The sequence below is a fragment of the Rutidosis leptorrhynchoides genome, chromosome 9 (genome assembly GCF_046630445.1).
Source record: "Rutidosis leptorrhynchoides isolate AG116_Rl617_1_P2 chromosome 9, CSIRO_AGI_Rlap_v1, whole genome shotgun sequence".
NCBI lineage: Eukaryota > Viridiplantae > Streptophyta > Magnoliopsida > Asterales > Asteraceae > Rutidosis > Rutidosis leptorrhynchoides.
In genome coordinates this window covers 264,102,285-264,123,864 of record NC_092341.1, presented here as the reverse complement: position 1 = coordinate 264,123,864, position 21,580 = coordinate 264,102,285, and the positions used below count along the sequence as shown (strand labels likewise).

The 21,580-nt window shown below is 37.3% G+C and overlaps 2 protein-coding genes across 2 annotated transcripts; both read right to left on the bottom strand.

Annotated features, from left to right (window-relative positions):
• Positions 1–1,592: 1,592 nt before the first annotated feature.
• Positions 1,593–2,331, bottom strand: LOC139866113 (uncharacterized). The gene is made up of 2 exons (XM_071854252.1): positions 1,797–2,331; positions 1,593–1,707 (listed from the first exon to the last, which is right to left on the bottom strand). The coding sequence occupies exons 1-2, from the start codon at positions 2,317–2,319 to the stop codon at positions 1,691–1,693; spliced, it is 540 nt and encodes a 179-aa protein (XP_071710353.1). The 5' UTR covers positions 2,320–2,331; the 3' UTR covers positions 1,593–1,690.
• A 13,224-nt stretch (positions 2,332–15,555) lies between these two features.
• On the bottom strand, positions 15,556–16,509 carry LOC139868737 (uncharacterized). The gene has a single exon (XM_071857073.1). It carries the CDS (start codon positions 16,507–16,509, stop codon positions 15,556–15,558), a length of 954 nt encoding a protein of 317 aa, XP_071713174.1.
• Between the last annotated feature and the right edge of the window lie 5,071 nt (positions 16,510–21,580).

Genomic DNA, 21,580 nt, shown 5'->3' with positions numbered 1-21,580 from the left:
AGTTTCCTCATAATCAATTCCTTGAGTTTGAGTATAACCTTTTGCCACCAATCGAGCCTTAAAAGTGTTTACATTACCGTCCATGTCAGCTTTCTTCTTGAAGACCCATTTACTCCCCACTGTTTTGCAATTGGGTGGAAGATCAATCAAGTCCCATACTTGATTATCTTTCATGGACTGCATCTCTGTCTTCATAGCATCTTGCCATTTGTCAGATTCTGAATCTGATATGACTTCACCGTAGCTAGAGGGTTCATCATAATCCCCTAGATGAGATTCATCTGAATTAATCAGAAGATTTAACCTCTCAGGTTGATGAGAAATTCTACTAGATCTACGAATTACAGGTGCAACACGTTCTGGCTCACTAACAGTGTGTTCAGCTTCAACGTGCGGTTGGCTAGTGCCTTCAGAAGGTATGTTATTTTGTGATTCTTAAATTTCCTCAAGATCTACTTTACTCCCACTGACTTCTTGTAAGAGAAGATCTCTTTCTAAGAATTCAGCAAACCGAGCAGTAAACACTTTGTTTTCAGCTTAGTAGTAAAAGTAGTAACCAATTGTTTCCTTTGGGTATCCCACAAAGTGACATTTGATACCTCTGGGTTCTAACTTGTTTGATGTGTCACGTTTCACATACGCTTCACAACCCCAGACTTTCAAATAAGACAACTTAGGACTCTTTCCATGCCATAACTCATATGGTGTCTTTTCTACCTTCTTGGTTGGAACCATATTGAGTATGCGTGCAGCAAACTCTAATGCATAACCCCAAAAAGACATTAGTAGAGTAGTTAGACTCATCATAGATCGAACCATATCAAGTAAAGTTCGATTCCTTCGTTCCGACATGCCATTGTGTTGTGGTGTGTAAGGTGGAGTGAACTGTGAGACAATCTCACGATTATTCAGATGGTCCAAAAACTTTTGACTCATATATTCCCCTCCCCGATCAGAGCGAAGGGCTTTAATGGTCTTTCGAAGTTGATTCTCTACTTCATTTTGAAAGATTGTGAATATTTCAAAAACTTCATGTTTATGTTTCAGCAAGTAAACATAACCATATCTACTATAATCATCAGTAAATGTAACGAAGTATGATTCACCATTTCTAGACATAGTTCTAAAAGGGCCACACACATCAGTATGTATTAGTCCTAAAAGATCTTCAGCTCTCTCACCTAAACCGAAGAAAGGAGCCTTTGTCATCTTTCCACATAAACATGACTTGCATACATCAAATGACTCAGAGCCAGTTGATTCCAAAAGCCCATCAGATTGGAGTTTTGAAATGCGTTGTTTGTTTATGTGACCAAGACGACAATGCCATAGATAGGTATTATTCAAGTCTTGCTTGACTCGTTTGGCAGTACGGGTATATACATAATTATTATTTGAAATCACACCATGCATATCAATTTCAAAAATACCATCACGTGAAATAGCATTAAAATAAAAAACATTATTCTTAGAAACTGAAATACCAAGGTGCGTAAAAGTAAGTTCAAAACCAACATCTTTTAAAAGAGAAACTGAAATTACATGACTCGTAATACTAGGAGCATAATGACATTGTTCCAACAAAACAATAAGACCACTAGGTAGAGTAAGCTCATAGGTGCCAATAGCTTCGACAGTAGCTCGAGCCCCATTGCCCACTCTTAAGTCTAGTGTGTTGTTCTTCAGTCTCTTACTTCTTCTCATTCCCTGCATATTGTTACAGATGTGAGTACCACAACCAGTATCAAAAATCTAGGAATCACTAGAAAAAGTATATAACTGTATATGAAATATACCTGATTTGCTGGTCTGGCCAGCTTTGCCTTTTCTCAACTCAGATAGGTAGGAAGGACAGTTCCTCCTCCAGTGGCCAACTTTTCCACAGTGGAAACATTCGACGTCTTTCGCTGGGTTTTCTTTCTTGGGAGGTGGTGGAATCTTTTTCTTAGCAATTGACTTGCCTTTTCCTTTTTCCCAAGTTTTCGGCTTATTCTTTCTCACCTTACTATCCCTAATCATCAGGACACCTGGATTGAAAACCTTATATGGAATATCCTGTTCAGCAGTTTTGAGCATATTGTAATTCATCACAAATTGGTGATACGATTTTGGTAGTGAAACCAAAACTGTGTTCACAGCCAAGTTAGGTGGCAAGGTAGTTCCAAGTTTTTCCAATCGGTCAATGTAGCTTTTCATTTTTAAGACATGAGAGCTCACTGATTGACCCTCCTCCATTTTGCATGTTTGAAGAAGCTTATAAGTTTCGTATAACTCTTGACTAGCCTGTTTCTGAAACATATTTTTCAGCTCAGTCATCATATCATATGTTGTACGATCTTCCATTTCCTTTTGGAGGTCAGAAGTCATACTAGCAAGCATGATTAAAGCTATCTTCTCTTGCTCATCAAAAAACTTCTGATAAGCATTCTTTTGTTCAACTTCCCTTCAAATTTGAGAACAATTCTCAGGTTGCGGTACCAATCGAGGAAGTTTGAACCATTTAGTTTATCCTTCTCCAACAAAGAATGGAGGTTGTTTTCGTTTACGTTTTGATTGTTTAACATCTACAAAAGAACAAGATTCAATTTTAGTATTTTCGATATAGTACTTTAATAAATTAACTACCCAGGTTTTAATATATTTGAAAACAATTAATTTACGAAAGCCTAAGATCCACATAGAGGTTCCATAACTACATCTGTTGATCAGCTAGCAGTTATAGAGTCTATTGGTAGGTAGCGGTTACCAATTGCATCACAAGTGCAACACTTAGATCTTTATGGGACCTAGAAATATGTGTAGTTCAATAAACCACTATTATCTACTGGCATGTTTGTCCCATCCTTACCTCGAACTAAGGTCTCACTGTGAATACAATTAAGTCGTCCAATTTGAAAACAGTGGAAATTCAGCCTAGTCTCACTTGTAACTGAAAATCCACGTCGTGGCTATAATTCGATTAGGTCTCACCGTAACCAAAAAATAACGAGGAGTGTTTGCAAGCTCATTGGATGGCATGACTTAAATTTGACGGGTATTTTAAAAATGTTTGTGTTAACGAATAATGCATGCACACAAGATTCGCTACACTATTTGTTAAAAATCATTTTAACCAATTTTATATATGTCAATCGTGTTTATGCGTCTAGTTTGTTATTTTATTTTATATATAAAAGTAACAAATACATAAACGTGTATCGTTTTAAAACAATTTTAAAAGATTTCGATCATATATAATTTGTGTTTCAAAAATCATTTAACTTAAAACTCGTTAGAGTTTAACTTTTAAAATCATCAATTTTAATCTTTGAAACTTTTTCCGGTTTTATTTGATTTTTTCATCAAAAACATTTAGCATATGTTCTAATCAACAATTATGTATAGTGCAAAAATAAAACACAACCATATCGTGCATCAAACACACACATAGCCTAGCCCAAAAATCCTATTCTCGATCCCATGAGCCGACATGGGATCAAGAGGTCAAACTAAGGGTAATATCGTAGCTCCCACTTGATTCAAGAATCAAGTAAAAACTTGACAAATGCCATCGTTGTCAACTTGACCTGTTCGCCATCATCTAAGCCAAAAGCATGTTGTATTTTATCTTCAATCTTCATCTTGTTACATTTATTTTAATTTGAAAATACAACTAAACTAGTACTTTTACAAATTGAAATAAACATAAATACAATACTATGAAAATGAAAAATAAATATAATATAACTTTGGCTTCAAAATGGCCTTTCTAATAATTCAAATAATCAATCATGACATAATATTGCCGTAATCAACAATCACAACAATCATACATAGGTCGGGGCATTATGGGCTATGTGTGCAATCACAATTCTAATAACTACATTATTAAAAACTACATATGGCTTGTCCATGGTTACAATGCATGTGTACAACCATGGAATGAAATAAACAACAATTATTCAAGCCATAATAAATTTAAGATTTATAACAGTGATATTTTTCAGATCTTATTTGTATCTCATGAGGTTTAATTTAAAACAAACATGTTGAAGTTATAAAAAAAAAAAAAAAAAGTTTTTACTTTTTACCAATTCACCACAAAACTAGATCTGAGAAAATCACGTGACAATTAAAATGGTGTAAAAGCGGCTCGGATACCACTGATGGAAAACCGTGTGTACTTTTCATTCAGAATAACACAGCAGACAGTTAAAATTAAATATAATCTATATTACCAAACATGCACACGGTTGACGGTTCCACCAAGATCCAATTACACCATTAATAATTGTCAAAATATATAAATTTACAAAGTGAGTAAACGTTATACCTTTCTAGTAGAACTGGGTTGATGGAGAGAAACTCACGATCAAAAGTATGACCGTCTCTTTGGATAGTCCACACTACACTTTAAACGACTGTCAACGGATGCTAGTCCAAATCCCAAGTAACAAATTAATCAACCCTTGATTAATTGAGTGAAATAAGAATACGGAGCTTATCAATTTTTCTTCTTGTTGAAAAGAATGAGTTTGTGATTTCCTTTTACTTGCGGCAGAGAAAGCAAAAGGAATTGTATTTTTCAAGTTTGGTTGTCCCTATTTTTATATCTCTACTTCAAGAATTAAACTAGCACAATGTAGTGGAAATAATAATAGTGGAAATATTGTAATCAAACTCACTTTTGCTTTTGCTTTGTCGACTTGTAAAACCAAACATCAAAGATATATTAATATATTTGTTAGGTATGAATAATTTCCATGATTTCATCCACTAACATAAATATTGTATACATATATCTTTGAAAATCAGATTCCAAAATCATCATGATTAATTAATTAATTAACCAATTAACTAATTAATTAAAACTAAGTGTATTAGTTTATTTCGTTACTTGAATAATATATATACATCATATATACATCATTTGACGTCTAGGTGTATATGTGTGTGACCCCGAAGGCTCAAATAAATTTAGCCATATAGTTATATGTTGTATCTTGCACATTAATCCTACAAAGTTCACTACTTGGGTATACAAGAATCACTTCTTGGGTATACAAGAATCAAAGATGGCACACCTTGAGTTGTTTTGACTCAAATCTATGTGGGTGATTTTTCATTCGACTACGCTTGTAGCCTTTCTATAGGATATTCAGGTGGTATTATCTCTATGTGGGATCCTAAGTTGTTTGTAAAGGAGAGCATATGGTGTGGCGACCATTACGTTAATCTCAAACGAAAGTGGGTGAGTTCTACTTCGAACTTTATATGGTGTTATGTGTCGCATGATGTTTATACTAAAAGAGAGTTATGGTAGTTTTTACGACACATCATAAGCGAGAACGTAGGGGAATATACGTTGTTTGGAGATATGAACAAAGTTCAGACGGAAGATAAAAGGGTTTCATTCCTCATTTAATACGAATGAGGCTAACACTTTTAAAATTCATAACGAATTTGGGGTTGATTAACTTACCTTATGGCGGTAGACATTTTACTTGGATCAACAAGTAGGCATCGAAGAGGAGTAGGTTGGATAAGGTGTTAATTACTTCTATTTTTACAGATTTAAAGTTGATCGCATTAACAAAACGTTACTCGGATCACTTACCTATTCTTCTTCATGATGCCAAGGTCGACTTCCGGCACTTTCCGTTTAAATTCTTTAACTCTTGCGTTGATCATCCAAATTTTGATAATGTGGTAAAGGAAGCAACTGATGTTGCTTTTATGGATTCGTCTATTTCGATTAATGAAAAGATAAAAGGATGTGAAGATGAAAATAAAAGGGTGAGCCAAAAACAATGTGTCAGGAACAATTGACAAGAAGAATGGGATACTTACTTGGCTTCATGTAATATATGAGTTAATTGATATAAAAAAACCTTTAAACACCATTTTGGAGGAATGGAGGGATATTAATCGTGAACGGGATGAAATCATCTATAATGACGACGTAAATGTGATCCAAAAATCGAGGTGTAAATGGGCCGTTGAGGGTGATGAGAACTCGAAGTTTTAACACGGTTTATTGAAATATCATCCAAGTAAACAGATGGTTCAGGGTGTGTCAGTTATGGTGAGTGGGATGTCGATCCTCTGGCCATCAAGGATCTTTTTTACAACTTTTATAAAGATAAATTTTCTTGTCAACTAGTGAAAAATCCTCTTCCCATTTTTTGGTCGAGTACTGTTTTGTCTAAAGATGATAATTTAATGCTAGAAGGTGTAGTCACGGAAGAAGAGATACGTGAGGCAGTGTGGGCATTTGGTAGTAGTAAATCGTCGGTTCCGGATGGTTTTTCATTCGGTTTCATCAAACGGTATTGGGAGTTGTTAAAAGATGAGTTTGGTATTTCTATTTACAAGGCATTCCCTGAGTCCAAAATTCCAAAAGGTGTATCCTTTGCTTTTTTCACGTTGATCCCGAAAATTTCGAATCTTGCGCTTATTAAAGACTTTCATCCTATATCTCTAATAGGTGTTATTTAAAAGATAATTAATAAGGTTATGGCTTGTCATTTGGCTAAGGTGATTGTCAAAGTTATAAGAGCAATCAGCCTTCATTCTGGGTAGACAAATTTTAGATGGTCCTTTCATTTTAAACGGGGTGATGGGTTGGTATAAGAAGAATAGTAAGAAACTAATGATGTTGAAGATAGATTTCAAGAAAGCTTATGATCGGTGAATTGGGATTTCTTAGATCATATGTTGGCCATGTTGGGTTTTGGGTCGGAATGGAGATCGTGGGTCAAGATGTGTTTACAATCGTCTCACACTTCAATATTGATCAATGGGAGTCCTACTAACGAGTTTGAAATACAATGCACTTTACGTCAAGGTGACCCGTTGAACCTTTCTTCTTTTTTATAGTAATGGAGTGGTTGTATATTATCGTACAAGATGCGGTTTGAGAGTGTACGTTGAAGGAAGCTGTGGTTGGATCCTCGAGTGCTGGATTTTATAATTTGATATATGCAGACAATACTGTTTTGTTCTCGGATTGGTGCAGGGATAATCTGAACTATTTTATGTGCATCTTAGACATGTTCCACAGGTGTTCCGGGTTGAGAATTAATATTGTTAAGTCGAGTTTATTCCGTTTGGGAATATCGGATAATGAACTTGATGTGTTCACGAGTGTTCCAGGCTGTTCGAAAGGTCATTTGCCCTTACAAATTTTCGATGTTCCTATGGGTTGTAATATGAACCGGGTCTCAAGTTGGAAGCCGCTTAGTGATCGTTTCAAAAAATAGTTGTCGATAGGGAAAATGAAGATGTTATCTATAGGGGGCGTCATACTCTTGCTAAATTGGTTCTGGGAAGTTTGTCTATTTATTGGTTCTCTCTTTACAATGTCCATATACCACTGTTAAAGAGTTGGAAAGTATTCGAGCGAATTTATGGGGGGATCTCGGAGGACAATAAAAATGCATTGGGTTAAGTGGGAGTTAATTATGGCATCAAAAGAAAAAGGAGGGTTGGGGATCGGCGGTTTGAAATCGTTTAATCATGCTCTTCTTATCAAGTGGCTTTGGCGTTTTCTCTTGAATCCTAAGTCATTATGGGAAAGAGTAGTATTTTACATACATGAACCTTTAGACAGGTCGCGAGGTGGTGGGGGGGGGGGGGGGGGGGGGGGGGGGGGGGGGGGGGTGTTGGGGAGGGATTTCAAAATGTTATATATCAAAATGTACCACTATTGTTTATCTTCATAATTCTTTGGTCAGAAAAGGAATTTTTCCCTTTAATTTGTTACATTTCAAAGTGGGTAATGGTCGTTCAACTCACTTTTGATTCGATAATAGGAGTGTTGGTGGTGTTTTAATGGACAAGTATGATAGCTTGTATCATTTAGAACACAAAAATATTGCCTCGATGCTGATCACTTAGAAGATGGGGTTTTAAAGTGGGCTTGGTCTCGAGATTGTATTAAGTCTCGAAATACTTAATCTTTGATCGCCTTAAAGGAGGACATGAGTTCAGTTGAGTTATCGGCTACAAAATATACTTGCACTTGACCTTGTCTGATCTAGAAGGTTATATAGTGTCTGATACTAGGCACCATATTGATAATTTCTCTCTCTCTCTCTCTCTCTCTCTCTCTCTCTCTCTCTCTCTCTCTCTCTCTCTCTCTCTCTCTCTCTCTCTCTCTCTCTCTCTCTACATGTACTTTACGGAACAAATTAGTACCTATTAAGGTGAATATTTTCTTATGGTGGTTGGTGTTGGATATGCACCCTAATATGTTAAACTTATCAGCAAGAGGGTTAAAAATACAAGACATTAATTGTATTTGTTGTTCGCATAGTATCTGTAATTAACTAGAGGGGGTGAATAGTTACTTATTGACACATTACTTATTTGTTAATGCAATATGTAAAGAATGTAAAGTGCAACAAACACAAGGATTTACAGTGGTTGTGTAGGATGTTAACTAACCCTTTTAATCCACTTCTTGACACATCATGTCGAGAGTTTAGCTTCACTAAGCTCTTCTCCAAATCTGGTGGAGATCCGATTACATAACTTGTCATTTAATAAGCCACGCCAATATTCTTTCGGTCCCTTTGAAAGATTAAAGCTTACGTTGATAACTCATATCTCCAATTGAGATACAGATTGTTCCCACTAAAAGTACAGTCAATTTCCTAAGTCCCTTTAAGGATATTAGCTATCTTAGTAAGATGGTGTTCTTATTACAAGAACAAAGCTGCCAACTTAATCACCCCAAAGTTAGAAGCTCACATTCACACACAAGGTTATTACAAGTAATGTTATATGCTACTTCTTCTACTAATTCAATGAAGTAGCTTACAATGCAAACAAGATTATGATAGGAATTAAATGCTTAGTATACATTAATTGATTCTATCTTGGGTACAAGATAGAATGTCCCTATAGCTAATCGCATATCTTCGGATATGAATTGAAGCATAATATGATCTTTGCTGAATCTCAATGATGATCTTGAGGGCTCGGGCCAGAGGCCTTCTCTTCAAGCTTTGAATATGTCTTCCTTTTAAAGATAAAGAGCTAAGCTTGACAGATGAGTAACGATCATATCAACGGTCGACTATCGCAGAGACCGTTGGAAATAGTCCAAATGAAATAGCCGTTTGTGCAACGGTTCTTCTTTTTAAGTGTGTTGGACTTTTGTTGATTTAGAGTTGCCTGCAAAAGAGTGTGCACTAGCGTAGACAAATACTTTAAGATTAAAGTGTTTGAATTACCTTGGACTTAGCTTTATGAAAGTTACTTGTCACAAAAACTTTGGGCAAGTCTTTCTTTCTTGGCATTCCATTTGTTTACCAATTAAGCTAAGTTCAGATTTAGAACTCTTCCAATGTATAAATTAAAACTTTGGTCAATTATGTAGCCCCGTGGTTATAGGTTGACAAAACAACATTTTGCTTTAATCAAAAACTCGATATCACCAATTAACGCTTATGAAATTTGAATAGTTGACCTCAAGCCTAAGTACACACTTAATCTTATACTCCAAACCAATTCAATCTTACAAGTTATTTATGAAGAAGGTACATCAGTTTAAGCGCATATGTTAATGACTACGGGTTAGACATAAGATTATTCACTCTTAAACCAACATTTATTGGGTTATTCAAGTGACTAAGCAGGGAACATATATTGGTCATTTAGGTGTAAGGCAAATAGCATGCATTGATCATTTAGCCCTTAAGCATAAATCATGTTTGTAGTTAATCAAGACGTAAGTCCATATGATTTATCTTTTTAAGTAGCATTCAATTTTTTAATCACATAAATATGCATTTATGTAAGCATATTGATTAGTACACTTAGATCTAAATATTTTTTTTGATAAAACTATGTTCTTAAAGTGTTTAGGCAAATAAGGTTGAATGGTTTTATCTTGGGTTTATCATGTCTTTTGTCAAGTACTTGAGATAATTTGATTTCCATAAATCAAGTAAAGACATGATTTGAGATTGTTACAAGTTATCAAACCAATATATATTTAGAATATAGAGGCGTATGGTTTGATCATGGGACAAGTATTCAATTAAGCATGTATACTTGTAATAATCGTGCTAGACATAATAGCTAATAGCATTAGATAATTATTTGGTCACATATTAGCTAATCTTGGCAGTTTGTAAGCATGTAACAATTAAGCACAAAGTCAACTTAGTTTCTAAGCACATAGCAATTAATTAAGTTCATTTAGCAATTATCATGGAAATTTTTAAGAATGCAATAACTAATCATGCTAATGTCTAAGCACGTATAAACTATTTTCTAAACACATAGATGTATAATTGTATAATAATGTAAAGCTCATGTTTAGGTAGGAGCTTCTCCTAATTGGTACTTGATGACCGTTCTTAATTATCTTTTGGAAACTCATGTAATGTGAATTAGATGGAGTTTCAACCATTAATATTATCAAACTGTTTTGAAAACTCATGTAATGTGAATTAGCTTATCTGTGATGTTGATCGTGTGGTTACAAAGCATGGATGGTCTATCCAACAGTCCAACCCGTGATAATTTTTGTATGCATGCTTTGATTAGAATGGCCTATTTCTTATTTAAGCTTTGTGTAATTTGGTCGTTTGCTAGAGAAAAAGTAAGTTTATGAAACACATCCGCAAATATCTGTCTATTCAGCTAATCAAACACGAAAAGAAAAAAAAGAAGAAGTTATTTTATTTTTAGTTTTATTTCTTATTTGTTTTTGTTTTGCTCCAGTCCGAACTGTCGCGATTTAGTCGTTCGGACTGCGCAATTCACCCGGTACCAGGTCTCGCACTTGGGAGGCTTGATTACCCGAGGTTTTACCTTCTATGGGGGAGTAGATGTGCTCGTTTATAGGAGGGTTTCCTTTCTTACAAAAAAAAAAATGTATATCTCAGTCCAATTATGTAATGGGCTTGGTCAATCTAATTTTCTAGGGCTAAAACTCTATAAATAGTGGCTATGTAAACAATAATATTTACGAGATCTAGAAAGCAAAACCCTTCACGTGCTCTCTGACTTGAAACTTGTGCCATGTAACGACCCAACCCGTTATCCGACCAAAAACACGCCTAAAAAAATTTTGTGGGACAGTACATCTAGACGGCGTCCAGTTCTGAAGGACTGGACGGCGTCCAAGCCTTTTGGACGGCGTCCAAATGAACTGAAATATTCTGATCAGTTTTACATTTACACGCGAGCGGAAAACCCGCTTCCCGACACTTTCACACGAAAACACTTTCACAATATGTTATAATAATTAAAAATAAGAGTTTTCCACGATAAAACCGAGTTTTACGACACCGGGCCCACATCGGCCGTTTTATGACTTTCGTACAAAATTACGAGTTTTCGACCATGTGAGTTTTAACATAAACTAAAGACCGAGCATGGTGATTGGGGATACGCTACCCAATCCTAATCATATCCAAAAGCAAGATCTTCTAATCCCCACGCTTACTCGAGCAGCCAACACGCGAACCTATAAAAATATCAACAACGAGAGGGTAAGCAAATGCTTAGTGAATGTAAAGATACTATACACATACGTATGCATAAACGACTATGCATCACCAAACACAAAGAGTAAACACATACCACCACCGCATAGCAAGCAAGCTATAAATAGGCACATACACAAGGTAGCTACACACTACGAAAACTCCAAGCTAACGCCACAAGATTAGCTACAACACAACAATAAGTATATACGTGCATATAAAAATAATATACTCAATACCATAGACACGGTTAACCCCTTAACCTAAACCACATGAAGGTTGGTCGAACATCACGCGCCATAGTGAATCCGGACTTCATACGACTCACTACCTCCAAACAACTTGACTATTAAGGATGGCCGAACTTCACGCGCCTTTCTTAATCCGAACTTCACGCGATTCATACCTTAGTCATGCATCACAATAGGGTTGGTCAAACTTCACGCGGCTTAGTGAATCCGAACATCACGCGATACCCGAATCATCACCACGACAAAAGCTAGCAAAACCCATCGCCAAAGGGTTTATCCAATACACTAGCCAATCACAACATCAAGGGTGGTAACCCAAAATGCATAAGCGTATCACATGGACTCGAAGCACAAGAGGAGTCCATTTGCCCACACATACATAGAGCAACCCGAACAAGGGTCACTCCACACACACGCACCCATCCTATGCATACATACACGTACAGTAAATTTACACTCACCTTAAATGCCTCGATGAAGTGCAATCCAATCCCGCAACATGCCAATGGAACGTACCTATTCCATTTAACACATAACAACCAACACAATTAGGGTGGATTTACAAACCAACCCAATTAACACTTAGTGCAAATTTTGACCCAAATGCACTTCCAAGCACAAACCGCGCCCAAACTAACCAATAATCACTAACACGAGTGAAAATGGTCCTAAACCACCAATCAAACCCAACCATAAGTGTCAAACACTTATCTTCCCCAAAACCCTAATTTTGACCCATTTCAAAATTAGTCAACCAAATGCACCCAAATGGGTTCCAACACTTCCATAATCACTAAACCTAGTGATTAAACCCATTATCAAAGCCTAATCATGGCCAAATCGTCAACCAACCCAAAACCCGCCAAGTGATAAGAATAACTAGTCACCATAAACCCACTTCATCATCAAAAAGGGTTTCACAACTAATCAATCTCAAACCCTAACTTGAATATCAAATCTAATAAATGAAATTCGGAGTTTGAACTTACTAATACTACCACAACGTAGCCGTGAACGAGATGAACAACTTTAGAACCTGAGCTTTGGCGAGAATCCGACTCCTTCTTCTCCAAATCAAGCTCTCTCTCACTAAAAATGAGTTTCTCTCACTAGGGTTTGAAGAGAGTGTTTGTGTGGGTGAATGAGGTCCACAAATGGCCAATGGATCAGCTTTGAAGGCTCCAAATTGACACTCAAGTGAAATTACCAATTTGCCCCTTTTTAAAATAAACTAACAGCTGGCCCGTCAGTTATGTTGGACGGCGTCCCAAATCTTAGACGGCGTCCCACCTTTCTTTGTTGGACGGCGTCCCAAAATTTGGACGGCGTCCACTTCTACTGAAACATGATCAGGATCTTACAACTCTCCCCACTTAAATTGGATCATGTCCTCGTGATCTCCATCACTTGACCAACTGGACCAACACTCAATGGTCCTCAAACATACGTTCCAAAATGACTTCCGCCACACTTATCGTTAATCTCGAGGATTATCCCACTTACTAAATACACACGTGTACGCATGCCGGAACATGCAATGCACACAACATCCAAAATCTATTACAATCGCTTAACATACGCGGAAACATCGCGTTTCCTTCCAACTTCTCTAGGCAATCCTTCTCAATGAATCACCTTTAACACTAAATCGTCATCCGCGATTTATCAAATTCATAAATCCGAGCACTAAAACTTGCTCAATCCCTCACATCGGGAAAAACTCAACGAATCTCGTACCGAGATATCACCCCTTTAGCGTACCCCTAACAAGTAAAATGCTAAAGTAACCACATACCCAAAATAAGGTCAACAACCCGAACGGTGAAGACCGAACAAACGAATCCTTACGGATTACCCTTACCTCTTCACATCCCTTGTAGTGCGCAATACGACCAATACGCAACTATCGTAACATCATAAGCAAACGGCTAAAACCAATAGCGCCCAAAACGACTATGGCAACGCTAAACCCAAGGTGTACAAAATCGACTATTGTCACACCCGTAACAATATGTGAGTGAAACACGGCTATCGCACCACTAATCACACAACATGGTCTTCACGACCCCACCATTGGTGTATAAGACAACCAATAGTTCACAACAAAACCACATGAATGGTACTCCCATTCCGATAAAGTTATACCGCGCAAATACAACGTTACTCCCAAGGTGAAGTTAGTGGACCGAGTCAACGGTCACAACCCACCCATCGCACATGTCATAACGAAGTAGTAAAACTACCAACACCAAGACACACATGTGGCCCCCATCGTACAAAGGGTAGTGAAATCCTCACGCACGGATAACACTATAGTGCAACCTCACGAACGGATACACTAACCACAACCCACACACAAGCAAATAAATTATATACACATACATATAATTATTCCACTCACATCGAAAATCTTTGCACACGCATCACACGTACGTGTACACAAGGCCACCACAATCGGGCAAGAAACACCTATATCGCACATGGGCACAAAACAATAATTCTCTAGAAGAGATTCCGACACGCACATCCCTTAACCGAGGGATCTCACCTTGCTCGTCAAACACATCCATTTATCTCCCAACGAGATTCACCGTATTACTACCTCGGTGATAATTCAAATCCAAAACCTTAAGTACAATTTAACCGAAATTGTACTCTACTACAAATCGACCAAATCTAGGTCTCGACACAAATTTCGGATCTACTATGAGCATTATCCGAAATCTCACGCTAAAACCTCCTCGTGCGGGAGTGTAACTCCCCCACTTGGAACTATGTTCCATAACCGCATCGCCGTGGTAACATCATCCGCGATAATTACCACTCTCCGACATATGTGACCAATTTCTTCATCAGTCGTAATACTCGAATCCTCACGAATTCATTTCGTACATTAGAAATTGGCGCACACCGTCACCCATTGGCTTTATTTAAACAACGACACAAAGCCAACACAACACACACCTTGTACAACCGTACAATGCTACCGAAAGGTAGACTTTTCTAACAATTGGGTTCACACGACCCATCACCACATCTTGCTCCAACCTTGAGCATACGAAGGATTTTTAACCTATCCTTCATCACTTCGAACGAAACGTTTACCACAAATTTCACAAACTTTATTCTTGCAATCCTCCGATTGCCATAGCTTGTCACATTTCCACCTAGTCACTCATGTACCTAAGGGTTTCTATAGGGTACCCTAAGTACAATGTAACCGCAACACCATCGGAGTCGAACACCACGCTAGTAGGTATGAAGGAGGCACCTAACATCGCGTCACGTAGACTCCGTTACCAACACACATCGAGATCAAACACTCGATCCTTAGAGTTTTATCCACCCTGCGAACCTCATGGTTCGCCATCCTCAACGCAAAAGCAAACACGCTCTTAATAATCGAACACCAAGGCCTACTCCCATGGCTTGGTAGAAACATTTCCCACCACTAAGGAATGCTTAGTTGCACCAAGGTTTACGCCCTTCGTCCATTTTTCAAAACGTCGTAATATGGTATTTCCATTAGGAATGTCACCCATGTCAACAATACGCACAACACAATCGGAACCTTAAGGGTCTCATTCGAACGAGCTTAACGACCCGATATCAACCAAATGCCTGAGCACCTGAAGACTCGCACAATAGAGTCAAGGCACAACACACCACTCATACACTCTACTGAGTGCATAACAATATCACAATCGTAGGCCGACCACCCGCTACTATTATCTCTAACGGAGGATATAATTTAGCCAAGGCCTACACTCACACTGCATTTAACATAAAAGTACGTTATGCAAAAACAACATAATTGTACCTCATCCTCTCCTCGTGACGTTTGCCGTCCCTAGTGCGGGACACTCCGCTTTGCGATGCCCTCTTCCACGACAATTAAAACACACAACATCACCATCACCCGATGCCGGGCACTCCCAAAACTTGTGGCCTCTTTCGCCGCATTTGAAACATCTAGACGCACTAGAACTCGATGTTCCTTTCCCCACATCACTCGTACCTCCAGTTGCGCCTTTGATTCTCTTACTCGGAGCGCCATACGAGTCAACCGTTCTCTTACTCGGAGCATTATCGATTATCTCCCAAGGATATGGTTCAAAACCCTTAGCCACGACAAATAGATCGGCAAACGGGTTCACTTTCCCAAGGCTTATCTTCCCACGTAACTCATCATTTAAAGCCTTACGGAAGTCTTGCATCAACAACCTTTCGTTATTCACATACTCGGGGCAAAATCGCTCCTTAGACATAAAGGTAGCCTGTAGAGTATTTAGGTCCATAGACCCTTGTCTCAACACGCGTATCTCCTCACGCATTCTTGTCAAGTCGGCTTGCGTTCGGAATTCTTCAAAGAATTCCTTCTTAAATTCGCCCCATGACAAACTCATGAACGGTTCTTCGCCAATCGTATCAATCTTACCATCTAACCAATCTTTCGCACCAGCTCGCAAAAAATTAGTAGTGATTCTCGTTTTCTTGTCCGGAGGACACTCACTTGTACGAAAACATCCTTCGATCGCCGAGATCCAACGAGTACTCACTAACGGATCTGGTTCCCCATGATACATAGGAGGTTTAGGCGCTCGAAACTCCTTGTAACTAATCTCCTTCTTACCATTACCCCGAGGCTCGATAAGCCTTCTTTCGAACTCTTCTCGAATTGTTTTCACTTGTTTTGCAACCTCGGGCTCAACCCTCGCGGCATACTCATCGTTGTTATTTCGTTCTCCGCTTGATGTACCATTTCCCGTCACCATTCTAAAGAATGCAAAAACGATTAAACACGGGAAAAAGAAATAAAACCACGCGCACCAAACCGCCCCATCTTGCTCAACACTCGTCGTACATCACTTATTAGACAAGATTTGGACCCGTAATAAGGTTTGTAAGTCCTTATTACGCACACACACCGTATCAACTTGTTAGTACAACGACTATCTTGCTTGATGATATTCGCAACGCAAACAATAACAAAACACAACGCAATAGTATATTAATAATATCCGCATATTAATATAAACGTTAGCCCACCTACAATTAAGGCACTAACCAAATTTCCATTCCGACCGGTAATCCCTACAAGTCCCGCAACAAATAAGCACACACAAAAGTCTAAGTCTAGGCACCATTCTCAAGTCACCTAAATCCCTTAGACCATGCTCTGATACCAATTGTAACGACCCAACCCGTTATCCGACCAAAAACACGCCTAAAAAAAATTTGTGGGACAGTACATCTAGACGGTGTCCAGCTATCTGGACGGCGTCCAGTTCTGAAGGACTGGACGACGTCCAAGCCTTTTGGACGGCGTCCAAATGAACTGAAATATTCTGCTCAGTTTTACATTTACACGCGAGCAGAAAACTCGCTTCCCGACACTTTCACACGAAAACACTTTCACAATATGTTATAATAATTAAAACTAAGAGTTTTCCACGATAAAACTGAGTTTTACGACACCGGGCCCACATCGGCCGTTTTACGACTTTCGTACAAAATTACGAGTTTTCGACCACGTGAGTTTTAACATAAACTAAAGACCGAGCAAGGTGATTGGGGATACGCTACCCAATCCCAATCAAATCCAAAAGCAAGATCTTCTAATCCCCACGCTTACCCGAGCCGCCAATAAGCGAACCTATAAAAATATCAACAACGAGAGGGTAAGCTAATGCTTAGTGAATGTAAAGATACTATACACATACATATGCATAAAACGACTACGCATCACCAAGCATAAAGAGTAAACACATACTACCACCGCATAGCAAGCAAGCTATAAATAGGCACATACACAAGGTAGCTACACACTACTAAAACTCCAAGCTAACGCCACAAGATTAGCTACAACACAACAATAAATATATACGTGCATACACAAATAATATACTCAACAACGTAGACAAGGTTAACCCCTTAACCTAAACCACATGAAGGTTGGCCGAACATCACGCGCCATAGTGAATCCGGACTTCACGCGACTCACTACCTCCAAATAACTTGACTATTAAGGATGGCCGAACTTCACGCGATTCATACCTTAGTCATACATCACAATAGGGTTGGCCGAACTTCACGCGCCTTAGTGAATCCGAACATCACGCGATTCACTACCCGAATCATCACCACGACGAAAGCTAGCAAAACCCATCGCCAAAGGGTTTATCCAATACACTAGCCAATCACAACATCAAGGGTGGCAACCCAAAACGCATAAGCGTATCACATGGACCCGAAGCACAAGAGGAGTCCATTCGCCCACACATACATAGAGCAACCTGAGCAAGGGTCACTCCACACACACGCACCCATCCTATGCATACATACACGTATAGTAAATTTGCACTCACCTTAAACGCCTCGATGAAGTGAAATCCAATCTCGCAACTCGCCAATGGAACGTACCTATTCCATTTAACACATAACAACCAACACAATTAGGGTGGATTTACAAACCAACCCAATTAACACTTAGTGCAAATTTTGACCCAAATGCATTTCTGAAAGGACCCGTCCTAATCCACCTGGACGAAGTCATCAACATTTGGTCACATTGCGATGATCGGCTCCAAGTAATGTCCTTATATTGAGCAAATGCACAGCGGAAGACTTAATTCGTACCTGAGAATAAACATGCTTTAAAGTGTCAACCAAAAGGTTGGTGAGTTCATAGGTTTATCATAACAATCATTTCAATATGTTAATAGACCACAAGATTTCATAATCATAAACATAATACACTCGCAAGTGTATGTAAAGCATTCTAAGTGGTTGAGCACTTGGTAACCATACTTAACATTTAATCAACGTCGCATATTCCCTTTATTATGAAATCTCACTACACCGTACCAAGTGTAGTCACTAAAACGAAGTACCGTGCAACCGTTGAATACTGGTCGTCCAGTCCGGTTGGGGTTGTCAGGCCCGATAGATCTATCAACAGGATTCGCGTTTACAATACCCATGTAAATAGTAGTAACCAAGCTACAGGGAAATATGATAGTGGTACAACTCAACGTAGAATATATTTTTAAGTACTTGTGTCTATTTTGTAAACATTTATAAAAGCAGCGCATGTATTCTCAGCCCAAAAATATATATTGCAAAAGCAATTAAAAAGGGAGCAAATGAAACTCACTTTTGCCTTGAAGGTATTTAATTCGACTTGGTCTCCGATAGATATCATGAACCTAACCATATATATAATATATCAACATATTTTCTTTTTAAGTAATCGTTACATATATATATACTTTTAATACTTTTAATATTTTCTTAGTCCGTAGTTAGCAGTCCGATGTTAGTGGTCCACAATTAGTTGCTTAAATAAAATAAATAAAGACCCCATCGTATTCGTATTGATCAGAATTAATCTCGACCCATGGTACCATGTTGTCAAATGACGTGTTGCGTACATAAAGTACCGTGTTGTCAAATGACGTGTTGCGTACAATCATGAGGTCTTATGATTAATCTTCTCGTGTTGTTTACGGGTGGTCCTGAAATATATAAAATCAAATCATAAGTAATTATATATAAAATATCATATTAATTAAAAAAGATATGATTAATTTACTTTTTCTCCAAATATTTTCGTAGCTAAACTAGCTTCGGATACCCAATCTTGTTTTAGTCGTAGTTTCTTCATTACAACTCCGTTTTTGTTGGTTCAACTTGCCACTTCCTTGGATCGAGTCAAATTTTAAGAATATGAACTGAAAATACCTTAGTTTGTATTCGAAATCATAGGTTATAGGTCAAACTTTGGTGAAACTTATGAAAGTGATCATTTTCCATCATAAAAACAACATTTAATGATCATTTTTCTAAAAATACTTACACTTTGAGTTAAACCATGAAATTTTTATGTGTTAACATATTCATAAGAAATATCATTTTTCCAGAACATGAACTTCCAATTCAAAGTTCAAGATGGTTTTTAATTATCCAACCCAAAACAGCCCCCGGTTGCACTCCGACGACGTAGATTCGGTTTTTAAGATGTTCTTTGTAAAACCAAGTTATATCTTGTTAGGTTAGCATATCATTATGATATATTACAGGTCTTGAAGTGTTTTAAAAGTCAAGTTAGAAGGATCTATTTAGTTTGCGAACAAGTTTGAAATCATTCAAACTATGTTCTTGTTGTTAAAATTTTATACCACAAAATAAGATAGCTATATGAATATGAATTGAATAAGATTATGAACAAGGTTACTACCTCAAGTTACTTGGACAAAGTTACTGCAAAAGATAAGAAATAATCTTGGAATCAAAGAGTGGTGGAGTTAGATCAAAAGGTTGGAAGTAAACTTCTTCAAATGGGTGGTTATTTTGATATGTTCTTGAAAGAGTTTTCTTATGGTGTTTAAGGCTTATAATTGAAGCTAAATGATGGGGAAAATGCTTGGAGATGATCAAGTATGAAGTTAGGAGTATATTGAGAGAGAAATGAGGGTGTAGGTATGAGAAAATGGAGTGAAGAAATGGTGTTCATTTATAAAAACGTTTTTAGTTTATAAAGAAAGAAAAGGATTCCTAATTTTGTTTTCTTACTAATAATTCATACTACTTGACAAATCCTAGTTACCTCATATCTAGGGCAGTAATAATATTGATTAGGATGTTGATTTGATGTTTATATACCAATAGTAAATACGTATAGAAGCTGGGTATGATACGGGTACATATACCCTAGATATACGTATAGAAATCTTGAGGAAACGGAACGAGAATTCAAATATAGCTATCTTTTGTGAATATACTTATATTGTTTTATGTATTTAAGTCCTTAAAAAGTGATTAAATACATTATATATACGATACATGTATAAGCATTATAGATTATAAGTATATATATCAAAGAATGTTACGTATAGTTATCGTTTTGAAAACTTAAGTTAGTAGTTTCAAAATATACTTATAACTCATTGTCATTAGTACACAATGAGATGTTAAACCATCCTTAGATCATGTTAAATATATCTAAATACATATATATACACAAACGTATAATTATCGTATGTTATATAGTTCGTGATATCATCGGTCATATTGGACGGTCAAACGTTGTGTAAAACTCTTTTCAAAAACACAAGTCTCAACAATTTGGATTGCTTATCATGTTGATATGGTTTAATTTATGTAAATATTAATCTCATAAGTATAATTTGGTCGGAAAATTCCGGGTCATTACAGTACCTACCCGTTAAAGAAATTTCGTCCCCGAAATTTGATAGAGGTTGTTATGGATAACAATAAGAAGGTTTTCATGACAAATATAAGGTGATAATGGAGTTTTATCATCATTGAGTAATGTAGATAAAACGATTCGATTATGCGAAGAATATAAATGAGACTATCGTAAAAGAGTGAGATGAGTAAAATATATTCGTCTTAACCGATGACGTAGTTATGATTGATTTCCGGGATTTAAAGAGAATCTTACATAATAAGATTTGGTTCTTTGGTGATTAAGGAAATCAGGATCTTCTTTGATTATATGCAATAATCTGTTTCGATTGCTCTGTCGGATATTTCACTATAAATTCACCCATTCGTTTTCTTATTTTCCACGACTCACACCTTCTATTCTTTCTCCCTTGATTCTTACTTTAAAGCATTCATCAATATGCTCCATCCAGTCCTGATTCGTGATATACTTCTAACTTTTATATCTGTCATTCTTCTTTTTCATCTACCACCAGAAGAATCTATTTACTTCTACTTTACTCTTGTGTTTATAGTGTTTCTAATTCTCCCGTGTCTCTATATTGCTATCTGCATCGATATACACGGTTTGTAATTTCGGGGTTATTATCGAAGTTT

Bases quoted from the DNA above. Each gene is read 5' to 3' on its own strand.
- LOC139866113 (XM_071854252.1), bottom strand. From the start codon at position 2,319: ATGATGACTGAGCTGAAAAATATGTTTCAGAAACAGGCTAGTCAAGAG.
- LOC139868737 (XM_071857073.1), bottom strand. From the start codon at position 16,509: ATGGTGACGGGAAATGGTACATCAAGCGGAGAACGAAATAACAACGAT.